This window comes from Gymnoscopelus microlampas (genome assembly GCF_963454915.1).
Source record: "Gymnoscopelus microlampas genome assembly, chromosome: 7".
NCBI classification, from domain to species: domain Eukaryota; kingdom Metazoa; phylum Chordata; class Actinopteri; order Myctophiformes; family Myctophidae; genus Gymnoscopelus; species Gymnoscopelus microlampas.
The window spans coordinates 30,018,386-30,033,764 of NC_139944.1; the positions used below are offsets into that span (position 1 = coordinate 30,018,386).

General features: G+C 44.6%; 1 protein-coding gene across 1 annotated transcript; it reads right to left on the reverse strand.

Annotated features, from left to right (window-relative positions):
* Positions 1-563: 563 nt before the first annotated feature.
* Positions 564-15,055, reverse strand: gdf5 (growth differentiation factor 5). Its single transcript, XM_084061177.1, has 2 exons — positions 13,724-15,055; positions 564-3,865 (listed from the first exon to the last, which is right to left on the reverse strand). The coding sequence occupies exons 1-2, from the start codon at positions 14,712-14,714 to the stop codon at positions 2,817-2,819; spliced, it is 2,040 nt and encodes a 679-aa protein (XP_083917303.1). The 5' UTR covers positions 14,715-15,055; the 3' UTR covers positions 564-2,816.
* Between the last annotated feature and the right edge of the window lie 324 nt (positions 15,056-15,379).

Sequence of the window (15,379 nt, forward strand, 5' to 3'; positions counted from 1 at the left end):
ATAGGAAGAAAAGAGAAAACACCTGCACCACGGCAATCACTCACAAAACATATCTCTCAATTTAATTCAAAGCCATGATAGAGATAAACAAAATATGTATTTGAAGTTTACATCTTTAGAACTAATACTCAAAACAAAACAAAAAAACTACCAGCAATATGATTTATAAAGCATAGTTTTTGCATGACTTTATGAAAAAATATGACAAGTCTGGGGAACATTTTGTTGCATATACAGTAACACATCGCTCACTCCTTCCAAAACTCAACTGCCATCCAATGTGCAAATCATTTGCTCTCTGGGATCTCAGCAGCAAAGACTGGAGTAAACTTAAAACTGTGTTGATAACCTACAAGCTCCTGTCTTTCTGAAAAGTCTGTCTCAATATGTCTCCTTGGAGCGCAGACCGTGAAATCTGCTCAGATGGCCTGCATTGGTATTGTAGAGTCCAAGATTGTCGTTTGGGGATCTTGCAAGCTAGCAGCGAAAATTCTTTTATGTGCCCCCCCACCCCCAACCCCACCTATATTCACTGCAGTCCCCCCCACCCCACCCCACACACACACACACACACACACACACACACACACACACACACACACACACACACACACACACACACACACACACACACACACACACACACGCACACACACCTCTCTCCGCCTTTGCCTTGGGCCTGTCAGGTTAGGTTCTGAGACAGAATGGAGAAGGAGAGAGGGGGCAATACCACTGGCATGCCTCAGCTTTGATTAAAGGAAATGGTTACATCACCCCGTCTCCAAGAGAAACAAGCCATTCGCTCTGTGCAGATGGCCCCGTCCAATGGTCAGGGAGCTTTACGAGGGGCAGGCAGACAGGTGTGCTCGCTGCTGACCGTATGGAACACAGACAGAACGGAGGGCCCGTGCCAAACAGTGACACTGTTGCTGCTGTTGTATATGTTACATAGCAACAATGAAGCTTGTGGTCTTTCTGTTCTATTCCCCTTGGAACCTGTGTTCTCTCCGCGGAACGCTAATCCTTCCCGACAGGGGGGGTCTTAAATCTTTGGGTTTGGGGGCCCAAAACGGGGGGGGGGGGTTTCTGGAGTGTCAAACTATCACAAATGCACAATTATGCATTAATTTTGCCTGTGTCCCCTGTACGGGGAGTATAGTTAAATGAGAAGTTGTAAGCATCTTTGAAAATGCCAACATCAATTCTTTGTGGCAAATTCCTGGTGATGTTCAGCAATGCTATACACTATAAAGCAAACATTTGTTGCAAAAGATTTTTAACATGAAGTTTACAGTATGTTAAATGAAAAAAGTTAATCAACACATTTTCTTCAACATTACAATCACCCACAAAAACCTCAGTTGTTGTTTAACTATAGAATGAACCACTTACAGTATCAACTGGAGCTACAGTATCCTTACCCTCACTTAGCAATGAAAATGGCGTTCTAAAGAACATGGGGTTCGGACATAATCACATAAATCAACTTTAACACAGGCAGGGCAGTCTTGGGTGAAATAGCGATTTGGCATCGGAGAAAAGTACAAATTCCTTTGATGGTTTAGTCTAGAGCGCCCTGGGTGGGGGTTGGAGGGGCTGTGTGGGTTAAGGTTTCGGACCGACAGCATATTGGAGAAGGTTACGTAGTACCAGTAACAGCTCAATCAATCAGACATTTGTTATTAGAGGCTAGTAGCTCATACAGTTTTCCCACGTTTGGAGCAGGTCAGATAAGCACTTAATCACTGGCTTGTATTTATACAACCAAAATTCTCTGCATGCTTTATTTGGAGGGGGGGGGGGTTAAGAGTCCTTGGATCAAACAATTACTGCTCATCGCGCGCCTGAATGGATCAGGCAACTCTACAGTGCAGTTTCCCTCCAGAGCAGTGTTTCAGGTGGGAAAGGTGCCTTGCTTAATGGCACAATGGAAAAACAAGTGCTTAAAAAGGGCATTTTAGGGCATCATTTGACTAGTTTCAAATTTCTACACAAAACATTTTTACACAAATGCGGCGATACTACACACAATTTTGATTCTGAAGTGGAAAAGAGCACTGTACCAGTCAATAGAATTCTGTTAAAAGATGGAATCTGTCTCCAGTCTAAAAAAGAAGAATATTTCATTCAAAAGTATCTATACTGTCTTTTGATATAGTTTGACCTTTTCCTCAATTGCATAGAAACCTCAAACATCCTCATCACTTATATGCATTTTTCAGATATAGTTTATAAATCAACCAAGAGTGGAGGAGGGATTTTTTAAGAACGCATTGTCTCTCCCATGATCTCCTGACAGGTCTGTCTCTGTTTCCTGTATAACAGTGCACAGCAATCTTTGGTATGTAGTCTTTAGTCCACTTAACAGACCAGATAAATGTTTGGGTACTTGCTTAAGAGTGGGAAGTCTTTGGTTTGGTCCTTGTCAAAGTCAGAAGAAGTGAAGTCTCTTCTACTATTTTTTGCAGTCTTCATATTTTCCTCAGTGATTGTGTCTACATCTGTCTGTCTTTAAACAGGCAGCAATATTATCTCTTCCCTCATATCCCTCTTTCTTGTTGTTCTCTATCCCCTTTCTTACTCCTCTCTTTATCTCTCTCTCTCTCCCTCGTCTTGCTCTCTCTCTCTCTCTCTCTCTCTCTCTCTCTCTCTCTCTCTCACCTCATCATCTCTATGTTGCTATCCCCTCCCTTCTCTCTGTCTTTAGGCCGATCCTTCTCCCCATCATTTGTCCCTCCTGCCTTTCTGTGTCTCGCCCCTGCTTTCCCTACTCTCTCTTTTCCTTCAACTAATCCTCTCGGCCCCCCTCTCCGCCGCTACCTGCAACCGCAGGACTCAACCACCATGTCCTCATACTGCTTGTACACCACATTATTGGCCGAGTCGATGTAGAGGATGCTGATTGGGCTGAGTCGTGTCGGGACGCAGCAGGTGGGCGGGGTTGAGTCTGGGTCCATAGAGTTCATGAGGGTCTGGATGATGGCGTGGTTGGTGGGCTCCAGGTGCGAGCGGATCGGGAAGTCACAGGCTCCGTCGCAGTGGAAGGCCTCGTACTCTAGCGGTGCAATGATCCAGTCATCCCAGCCCATCTCCTTGAAGTTGACGTGGAGCGCTCGGCGGTGGCACCGCAGCCTGGACTGCAGCTTCACCCCTTGCTGGTGTGGGGGGGGCATAAGGGAGTGCTGTTGCTGGGGTTGTTGTTGCTGTGGCTGCTGCTGGGACGGAAGTTTCTTGACCCTCGCCGCCGGGGCCCGCCGCATGCGCCTCTGCGTGAACAGGTACTCGTAGACGGTCTTGTTGTCGTGGCCCGAGCGCGCCTTGATCTCGTTGTAGAACAGGTCGCGCTTCTTGGTGCGGCCAAACACCAGCAGGAAGGCCTTCTCCTTGTTGGGACGTCCGGGACGGGAGAAGCCCAGCGCCCGCAGGTCAGCGGGGCGGGGCGAGTATGCTCCCCCACGCTGATGATGCTGCTCCACAGCTTCCAGCTCAAAGCACAGCTGCTGGGAGCGCTGGCTCCTCAGGCCCTTCAAGACCTTCCAGATGTCAAACACCTCCCACTTGCTGCCGATTCTTCCTCCGCTTACTTCCTCCAAGGGTCTCATCTGGAGGAGAGCTGGCTTCTGTTTACCTGAAGCACAGGCGTACAGCTTCAGGCAGGGCGAAAGGCCTCCGCCACAGCCACCACCACCGCCACCGCCACCTCCGCCGGCCACGGATGCTCCCTGGGCTGAGCTGGAAGCTCTGCGGGGATCAGACAGGCGCTTCCTCAGGATGCGCAGCTCGGCACCCAGGAGGCCGTCTGGCTCCAGCGAGCTGATGTTAAACAGGTACTTCTGCCTTCTGAGAGGCTGGGGCCCACGCTCATCTGAGAGAGATGACAGAGAGAGCAGAGACAGGTGCACACAAGGCGAAGAGACACATACACACAGATGCCCAGATAGGGACAGGCATGCACACACGCACACGCGCACGCACGCACGCACGCGCACACACACACACACACACACACACACACACACACACACACACACACACACACACACACACACACACACACACACACACACACACACACACACACACACACACACACACATGGAATGTGTATGGGCATAGAAAGGGAAAAGCACATGCACATGAAAGAGCACATGCAGACACGGATGGAAAGACACATGCACATTCAGTCAGGCAGATGCACGCATAGGGAAACAAACAGGGACACATGCGTGGGAACCAGAAATACATATATATATATATATATATATATATATACAAAATATAAATATAGAGAAAGTATAGGAGGCACACAAGGAAATGTACATGTATTGCACATGCAGACACAATGCAGTATGAGACAAGGTGAATATGAAAGATATTTTCGTAAACACATTGCCACACGTGCAAATACACATATGGAAAAAATATACAAAAGTGCAGGTGCAAGGAAAAATGCATGCACAGGTGCACACACAAACACACGCACGCACACACACACACACACACACACACACACACACACACACACACACACACACACACACACACACACACACACACACACACACACACACACACACACACACACACACACACACACACACACACACACACACACACACACACACACACACACACGTCATAAAAAGGAATGGGAGGACAAAAGAGGAAAACAAAGTCAGTGGAAGGAAAAACTTAAAATATTAACACATACCCACAGTGGGCTTAAAACATCATACACCCACCTGGAAGTGTATTTAACAGGGCATGGTATATTCTCATATGAAAGCTAAGGGGCATTGCTTGGCCCAATGCGTAATTATTTTACAAAGTGGTTATGGCTACATAACATATATAGACAAAACATTTTTTTTTAGAATTTCTGAGAGTCAGTTTTTATTTTCTATTTCCCTCATTAATCTCATCTTTGTGCAGCTCTGCCTGTTGTCCATAGAAATCTTGTAACATTTCATTGACCTGCACCTTTGATGCTGTTTTGTGACATTAGTCTTCAAAGCGTTTGAAAGTAAATTTTGTTTGTCTTCACATAATTTGGTTGCGGGTTTTTTGCTTTTGTCTTTTTTTTACCTATTGTACAGTTTATAGAAGAAAATGCATATTAAAGACTTTTAAAACTTAGTTTGTGGGTGCAGATGGTTCCTTTGTTGTTCAGTTTTATAGCTTAACATTTTTTCTCTTGACTGTGGAGTGATATAGAACTGTTGACTTCATAGTCTTTAGACTTCATGACCATGTTATGGTTATTAAACCACACCAATCAACCAATCAGATTGCGTGATTAGACCAACCCATTTTCTAAACAAAAAACATGGCATCGTATGTTTTCTTTTTGTTGAATGTGAGAGAAACCAGTGAACCTCATAGTCCAAATGAAATCCAGCAGTACACACAAACACACACAGACACAAAATGATCAAATAAACACAATCGTATACATACAAACAAACTCAAGCATGCATGCAAACTGACTCTCTCACACACAGTCACACACATACTTAGCCCCACAACACACAATCACAAAGGTATTAACTCACACATATTTCCACCCACCGCAAACACCCATATGTACCCAGTACACACACACACACACACACACGCACACACGCACAGACACACGCACGCACGCACGTGCGCAGTGGTGGAGAGTAACTAAGTACATTTATTCAAGTACTGTGCCTTTTTTTTTACTTTACTGGAGTATTTCCAATTTTCAATACTTTTACCAGAGGCAAATATTGTACTTTTACTCCACTACAATTATTTAAAAACTTTAGTTACTAGTTACTTTGAAGATTTTGATTATTATTACAAAACATACATTAACCACTTTAGCCCTATACACATTTCGGCCATTTGAAAATAGCCGATCTACAAGCACACAATGCGTCGCACTGCGACACATTGTGAGCTTGTAGATCTGCTATTTTCAAAAGATTTGTATACGTTTGAAAACTTGAAATGGGACATTCTGCATAATGAGTACTTTTACTTTTGGTACTTTAAGTACATTTTGATGCCAATACTTCTGTACTTTTACTCAATTACATTTTGAATTTCGGACTTTTACTTGTAACAGAGTATAAGTAAAGAATTTGAGTACTTTTTCCACCACTGCACACACACACACACACACACACACACACACACACACACACACACACACACACACACACACACACACACACACACACACACACACACACACACACACACATTTACCACCTGAACATACGCAGACACCCACTCACCTACACAAATATACACTCCCACAACAGAGTTACATGCATCCGCAGCAGCGTGCACACAAGCACGCGCACACGCACCCCCGCCGACGCCCACCCCTTCCCGCATGTCGTCTCTATCCAGCTGGGCGATCGCATGTGTTCAAAAGTACATTAGAAGCAGACAGGGAGAGCACAGTGGACTGAAAACAGGCATGCCTGTTATTGGACCTGCATCTAGTCACCACTAGTGGACCCTCCACACAGTCCCATGACATCTGCTCCAGTGGAGGCAGCCCCCCCACCCCACCCCACTCCCCCCACCAACAACAACAACAACAACAACAACAACAACATAGTAATGCCTGATTTATACTTGGTCACATGCCGGTGTCGTGCTCAGTAAATATCTGATCTACAAGCTCACAACGTGACGCGTTGTGAGATTGCATATCTGCTATTTACGGCATGCAACACCATGCAGCATGCAACAAAGTATGAATCAGGCTGGGGGGGGGCGCACATTTCCGGCAGGAGGCACGTCCTACTTTGCTCCTGCATTGTATCTGTTGCATATCATCATATCATTGCATGTGTGTGGTCACGTGACATTGTTTTGATGTTGTGCGCATTTATGAGAAGACAATATCGTTTCGTTCAACAATATGGAACAAAAGGCTATGATGAGGGATGCCATCGTTAATGCCTTCGGGGATGTAAATGAGAGCGGCCTTCATGTCTGCCTAAATTGACATAACAATAGTAAAGTACTTACAGCAGGCAGCAAAAGCGCGGCGATCAGTCAGTCTATGACAGTAACAGACGCTGACAAGTGTGGTTGGCCACACACGTCATGGTTGTTTTACTGATATTTTTGTTGTTTGTATAATTATTACTGCTGTTGTTCTTTGTATTGTATAAATTATTGTTTGCACATCCGTCGTCACGTGTAAATAAGGGGAACCTCAGTGCCTCTCAAGCATATATATACTGTAAAGGCTTCATATTGATATATTAAAACAGATAGGTTTGAATGGTTCGAACCTGTTTTTTTATAACGTCATTTGGCCAATTTATTGGGTGCAGACTGAAATCTGGGATCGAACTCAGCTGAGAATGATTTGTTTTAACATCTCTGATTCAACAAACACCATTTCCCAAGAACTTTCGACTGATCGAAGTTGAAAACAGAACACTTCAATTGGACAATTTCTCAGAAACGTCATCAGAATCACATTGTCTGTCTTTTAAATGTGCCTTAAGGCCTACAGAGTGAAATTCCCGTGTTAATTTAATGCTGAAGTCTCTCTAACAAATAGATTTCCCTGTGACACTGAAAACACTCTTTGTAGTATGTGTGTACTCCGAGTGCTTTTGGTAAAAGCTTGGCTGGTGATCGGCCAGTGTGTTGTGCATCAACACCTCACTCAACACTTATGCTGTGCTTGTCCAATGAAAAGGAAAATGGCAAATCAATCATGGTCTTTTAAAATCCCACACACGCAGTATAAGTCTCGAACAGGTGTTACTGTTGTATGAGGCAAACGCTTAAATCCTGATTCAGGGTATGGTTACGCATGTGCGACTGAAACAGTTATTCAACACACAGCAGACTTTTTAAATGACATCTCTGCTTTAGTAGACAGTGAACAATTGGGAATGGCCAAAAGGTTTTAAGAGATGGAGAGAGAGAGAGAGAGAGAGAGAGAGAGAGAGAGAGAGAGAGAGAGAGAGAGAGAGAGAGAGGGCGAGAGAGAGGAAAACATGTGCTAAAGATTGCGAGCCAACAGAAATGTCGTGAGCACACATAATGCGCCCCGAGCCACCAGGACATCCAGACACCAGGCAAATATGAGACATTGAGTTGCTCCACATTAAAAATGTTGCGTCGCCGAAAGGAAAACATAAATATGAAATTAATAAATTGAATGTTGCCCAAGAAAAGCATGCAACCGCTTCTAAAATGTCAATGCCAAGGAGACCTAGTGGTTAGAGACGCCATTATGCAACTGAGAGATCAGAGGTTTGATGCACAAACTAAACCATCGGGAGCCATGCAATCCTGGCCACATGACCTTGAGCAAGGCATTGAGACCCTTGTAATAAGCCGCTCTCTAAAAGAACATTAGCTAAATGCCTAAGAGCATATGGCTACATAGAAGGTCCCCATTCTATTCCCCCACGTATACAGCAGGGGGTCGCAGATGAGCAACTCCAGAACCCTCTGGTTATTTGTTTTGAAAAACAAGTGAAAGATTTCATTAAGGCTCTACCCCAAATGCATTTTCCCCCCTCAAATTCAGTCAAGGAATGTATTCAAACACAAACTTAAGCACTTAAGCGCTGTTTATACTTTCAAAATATTTTGAAAATAGCTCAAATAGGTGCGCTACAAGCTCAAAACACATGCCGTGCCACATTCAAGGTTCAAGGTTAAAAAAGTGTTTTTTTTATTTTGAGGGGCAGAATTTTTAGGCCTTCATTTGCATGTCAACAAATGGTCCACCGGACTTGCTGTCAGGCATTTGAGCCCATCTGGTACATGCCCTAACTACTCCTCTATCGGGTCCCCCAAATTCTTTGACATTTTTACTTTAAAAATAAAAAACTTTCACCCATAATGCCAAAAATAGCGATGCCAGGTTGAAAGTAGTAAATTGCTTCAGGGAATCATCTAAAAGAAAATACACGTCTCCACAACGCTTGTTGAAAAAGAACGGTGGAGAATTAGCTATGTCCACATTATGTGTGGTTGGGGAGCCCCGACCATAGATAAAAAGAGACATGAGACGGAGATGCAAAACAGACATTTAGATGAAGAAAGAAAACAGGCATGAAAGAAAAACATTAGAGGGATCTGAGAAGAATAGAAGATTAACAATGAGAGAAAAGAAATACAATGTTTTTTTTTTATTCATCCTGTTAGTAGTTGTATGTGTTCATAGAAACATCTCACCTGGTGTAGATATCAGTCATTTATATCCTAATCTTGCTGCTGTAGAGTTCAAATTCATTTTGCCGTGGACAAGAGGAGCATTGAGACCACCTCCGAGACACATGTGTGCTAGTAACATTGTATTCATGTACTCTACCATATATATTGGTTAACCCATTAAGGCCTGAGGTTCCGATTCTACAAAGTCTTCTAAATCCTGACAGTTTTCTGAAAAACTTGTGTTGCTGTATCAGTGGTTCTCAAACTTTTTCATGTCAAGGACCTCCAAAATTATATGTATTTGGCTGCGGACCCCCTTCTGAAAAGATTTTGTTCCAGGGACCCCCAGAAGCAAAGATTTGAGTTACAAATGTTTGCTTAAAAATGATGTATATTCAAAGATTTTCACGTTTTTTCAAAAATAGCAGATCTACAAGCTCATAGCGCGGCACTCTGTGCCACGCTATGAGCTTGTATATCTGCTGTTTTTGAATAGCCAAAGTATAAAATAATGGTTTAATTGGTTACACAGATGGGTTAACCACTTAGACCCTCTAGACATAGTAAACAGGACCTGAGTTGTCTCTGTACTTGGATCGCTTTTCCCCTTCTACATCAAATCTCTTTGCCAATAAATAACAGATCTACAAGCTCACAACGTGTCGCAAGCGCAACACGTTCCTTTTTTTGCCTAATGTTCCCCATATGGATGCTGGGGTTCAAGTGGTTAAAACAATGTTTTAGTCATTAAAATAAGTTATGGATTGTGGCTTTAAATTAACACCATGCTGTCTCCTGAGCTGTCCTCATCTCTCTCGTGTCTTCTTCATAAAGAAAAAATAAAAATCCAAAGGGGAGTGGACACTCTCCTTAAGCAAAACAATGTGGAGTATTGTGACATTGACTGCCAACATTTTGACCATGCACAAAGTCTCATGTCTGTTTTTTTATAACCTTCAAAGAAATAGCCACTATGACTAATGTATCCCTGACGTACTTAAAGGAACTGTTCACCCAAAAATGAAAACTACTGTCATCACCCTCGTGGCAGATGAAACACAGGTGAAGCATCTTTGTCCACATAACACACAGGGTGGTTCCCTGCACAATGTTGTAGCAGCTGTTCCCAAAACAATTGAAGTGACTGTTTTTTGTTTTGTTTGTTTTTTTCATTACATAAAATAACTCCATACAGCTTGTGCAGCATAATCCAAGTCTTCTGAAGCCAAACAAACACACTGTGATTGGAAAATAGCTGCAGTATACGGTGTACGGCGCACACACAGACCTCATCCTATAAACATGAAAAGTGATTTGTGTATTCTCATTGAGTATAGTGTACAAAGTGCCTCCTTAAGAGTGTTTGCACTCTAAAGAACTGGACTGGTCACCTTTGACATGACTGGTTTTGGAGAAGGCTGCTGTGAAGCTGTGCTGGCAACCTCCCTGTGTGTAATGTGGACAAAGAAACTTCAACTACGTTTCAACTGAGGGTGAGTAGATCATTTATTTTTCATTTTTTATTATTTATTCGTTTAACCATTTTAAACCCTTTGACCCGAGTGCTCCAGGGGTCTGTACTAGGCCCCCACCTTTTTTCCCTCTACACCAAATCTCTTTGCCGAAACAAGCCAATCTACAAGCTCACGTGTTGCGTTAAGACATCTTGTAAGCTTGTAGATCTGTTATTTTTGCCAGATGTTCACCTATTTTTGCAGAATGTTCACCTATTATAACATGCCCAGAAAAAGAGACCCCGGGTTCAAGTGATTAAATGCCTATAGTAGCCTAGTGGAAGAATACAAGCATGAAGTCTTATGAGCGAACACTACAACAATCAATATTCTTTTCCTTCCAAAAATGACCGTGGACATGAGAAGTATGGCATGTAGGCGTACAAACCAGAGGATGAGCTCAACGTAATCTGCCTGTGTGCACTGGGATTCAGTCTGTAGCTTCCAGAACTCTTGCTGGCCAAATGTGTTTGGCAGCTGATGTCGGCTGGCTAATAACAAACAGTTTAAGAGTAAGCTACATGAGAGCACAGTCCACAGTCCCTAATCACCTCCCAGGGCTGTGTCAGTTTAGAGAAACCAGAAGAGAGAGAGAGAGAGAGAGAGAGAGAGAGAGAGAGAGAGAGAGAGAGAGCGAGCGCGAGGGAAGGGGGCTGGGGGGATTGTAAGTAATGTAAGAACAAAGTTAAGAAAGAAAGAAAGAAAGAAAGAAAGAATGTAAACACATGAACCTACATCCCTATTCTGGGCATGGCATAATATGTAAACATTTGCAGAAAATAGCAGATCTACAAGCTCACAAAGCGTCACATTGCGATGCGTTGTGAACGTGTACATCGGCTATTTTCAGGAAAGAAAGGAGAGGACCAAGTATAACCCCAGGGGGATCCTGGTAAAAGAAGTATATGGTTTAAGTGGTTTTGGAAGGAAGGAAGAAAGAAAGAAAGAAAGAAAGAAAGAAAGAAAGAAAGAAAGAAAGAAAGAAAGATAGATAGAAAGAAAGAAAGAAAGACAGAAAGTGACAGAGGTGACATGTCGAGGGCATCATTTCCCCCCTCAGCCCTTCAGCATGTTGAGGAGGTCAGCGGTGATTTGCTGAGGACACACTACACAAACAATACCCAAATTAAAAGTACATTAAGTGCTTGAAATGTAAACCTTTAGCAGGGCTAGAAATATTAAACTCTGGTCGTTTAAACATCATTTTAAACAGTAAAGATAACATTACACAGGGGGGCCACCCTACTCGTGGCTGTGTGGAGTGTTTATTTGCTCTCCTGAGGCCGTATATCACTGAAGGCATAGGGGCTGCTGCTGGATGACCAGATGGCAAGCAACATACTGACATGGAGACACACACACGCACACGCACACGCACACGCACACACACACACACAAACGCACGCACGCACGCACGCACGCACGCACGCACGCTCGCTCGCTCACACATACACACACACACACACACACACACACACACACACACACACACACACACACACACACACACACGTGCCCGCAGTCACATGTGTGTGCGTGAGTACGAACTCACCCCCCCCCACACACACATACACACACACACACACACACACACACACACATATGTAAATACTACAAACATACATACATACATACATACGGTACTCACAGTACATAGTACACAGACACACATTGATAAAAACACATGGATACATAGTTGGGTCTATGCAGGTGCAGATACGCAAATACACCATACATACACTTACGTACAAACACACAGAAATACAGTAGGTGTGTGCACTTGCACTTCTGCACAGTCAGAGTCAGGCCACAGTCGGCTCACACAGTGATATTCAATCCTTTCTCTGCCCTCCACCTGCCCAGAAATGTGCTCTCTGGCATCACAACACCTTACTTCAGGTGTGCATTAAGCCATAGGTTCATGTTCTACCACTAACTAACTCTGCCAGGGTTAGCGGTTACAGTGGGTAACTTCATGCGCTGCATAGGCTTTTGGCTCTTGACCAAGACTTTAAACTATTCCCTGTAGGCTTACTTTTAGCTCCACATCAGGACCACCATTCAGGAATATCCCTATGACACCCTTAACCCACTTTTAGACCAGAGTCTCCCCAGTCCAGGCTCAACTGATAGCTTTAGATTTCTCTACTAACATTTGATTTCCAAAACTCATTGATTGATTTGCCACTAAAAGATGTATAATCTTTACAAAAATATAAATAGTTAAAGATTGGCAGTTAGACTAATATGCTGCAAGTCTATTTAGATGCTTGCTATTTAGACGCTTGCTGATGAATGAAGCAAGAAACTTTTTTTGGGGTATTCTCTAGTTATTGGCCTAACTATTCATCTTCTCAGGTCTAAATGACACCGGACACAATTATCTACTCATTTAACTATAGCTACTGGACAATTTGAGACTATAATCTGAAGAACTGAAGGAGGAGATTGGCCCAAATGAATGTGGGAATGCAAAGGAAATCAATGAATAGAATAAAGGACTATAGGCATTTTTCCATTACCAGAAATATCATCTACTATATACTCATACAAGAGGAAAAAAAACAATATTTGGCCTGTTGAAGACCCCTGTCTTCAACAGGGGGTCCGGGACCCCTAGGGGTCCTCAGAGTTACTACAGGGGGGCCACCAAATCTTTGTGTGATATGATTGTTTGTTTTTACATTAACCACTTGAACCCTAGCATCCCTTTTCTGAGGAGAACTTTAGCCAAAAATAGCAGATCTACAAGCTCACAATGCTAGATCGGCTATTTTTGGCAAAGAGGTAGGCGTAGAGGGGGAAAGAGTAGACTAAGACTTAAAAAAAAATAAAGTTTAATCTGAAACACAATTTTATACAACATAGAGGGGGTCCCTATCTTCATCTCTCTCTCAGCTAGGGGGTCCTTGGCCTGAAAAACGTTGAAGACGTTGAAGATTGATTTAGACTACTGTATGTCTTTATTTTTGTGTCAAAAAAAGAATGCCTGGCTATTATTGTGGCATAATAACACATCAAAGTGCATATCTCACCTTGCCCTTTATCCACAAAGCTGGTGATTGTGTTGGCCAGGCCCGCCTGGTGCAGAGCGCTGCTGTTCACCAGCTCTCCGGTGGACAGAGACCAGTACAGAGACAGCATGTAGTCGTGCGGGGTGACCAGCGGCTGCTTGTGGTTATTAATTTCCTTCATGCCCGCTGCGGCTGTGCCCTTATTACCGCTACTGGCGTTCCGCTGTGCATGGGCCGTGGCCGCGTCCCGCTGCTTTGGCGCACCGGCGCTGGCTTTGTGGGCAGCGGCGCGCATTGGAGCCGCCGCTACCCCGGCTCTGGACGCGGGTTTCCCCGTTCCTTTCCCCGGCTGACCGCCGCCCCCAGCGCTTGCTGTCCCGGCGGCTCCTTTCCCCGCTGCGTGATGTGCACTAAATGCAGCGGAAGCGTGCGCTTTACCCTGATGAGCATCCCCCGCTGGCAGCGCTTTACCATGAGGAGCATCCACCCCCACCGCCCCCGGTAGCCAGGCGCGCACTGCAGCCTCTTTTCGCCCTAAACTGACAGCTCGATCCCGGTGCTGCTGTAGCAGCCGGTGGTTTCCCCCCGATGCTGCTGGCACCACGCTGCGCGCCTGCGGCGATGCTGCTGCTGCTGCCGAAGATGAGACTGCGCTGAGTTTGCTTTTAATGACCGCTGCTGCCTCCCCCTTAATCAGCGGAGGGCCGGCTCTGATACGCGTGATCCTCGCCGGGTTCCCCGGGGAAGATTTCCACGTCCTGGAAGAAGAAGCGGCCGCCGGTGGCTTCCCCCCTGCGGCCAGCGTTGACCCTCCACCCGTCCCCCGGGTCTGGTGACTCTCCGTCTCCCCCCCTCCGCCCGGTGCGCGCTCTGCTGCTGCCGCTGCTGCTGCTGCCCGCCGGTGGTTATTATCTGTTCTGGTCCGACTGAGTGAAGCGAGGACGGGATCCAGGTAGATTAGAGTCCAACAGCCCAGCAGGAGAGGGAGACGCTTCAGAATCACAACTTTCATCCTAAAGGCCTTTTGCAATTATTTGCCAGGCCGGCATCTTTAATAAACACTTTGTTCTTATCAGTTAATTGACCTGGCTTGGTTGATAGAGAAGAAACAGGCGTCCGATTTCATCCCAAACTTTCATCTTCTTTAAGTATCCCCTGAACTCTGCTCGGGGAGAGATGGAGAGAAATGACTTTGCCCCCTTTGCAATAAGCAATGCACAGCATGAAAAGGTTTGTGAAAACACTGATTTGTAATATTTGCAGTGTTCTGATGTGAAGAAGCGAGCCCCTCAAGCCATTATTCTCCAATCCGTTATCAAAAAGAACCATAGTGGTGGCGAGGTTCCCGTTTCTGCTCCCGTTTCTCCAGAGGTAGCCTAGTAGAAATCCAAAGGGGAGAAAAAAGGCGTTTTTGGATTGAGTGCGGAGAAAAGTGGACTTGCCTTAAACACTCCAAGGCACTATTCTGCTGGATATCTTGTAAGAGACCTCTTTAAATCCCTCTTTTTCCAAGAGAGGCAAGAATGGCGTAATGCTGCTGCTGCCGCCGCAGTTTTTCTTTTTTTTTTCCTTCAAAAAGTTTGAACCCCGTCCAGTGAAAATATTTCACTCACACACGAACCTGCAGGTGCTCCAAAAAAAAATCCTCCAACCCAACCTGAACTGAGGAATTGGAAG

Bases quoted from the DNA above. Each gene is read 5' to 3' on its own strand.
- gdf5 (XM_084061177.1), bottom strand. From the start codon at position 14,714: ATGAAAGTTGTGATTCTGAAGCGTCTCCCTCTCCTGCTGGGCTGTTGG. The intron at 3,866-13,723 runs GTGAGATATGCA...CATCTCTCTCAG, and splicing joins CTTTGTGGATAAAGGGCAAG to ATGAGCGTGGGCCCCAGCCT.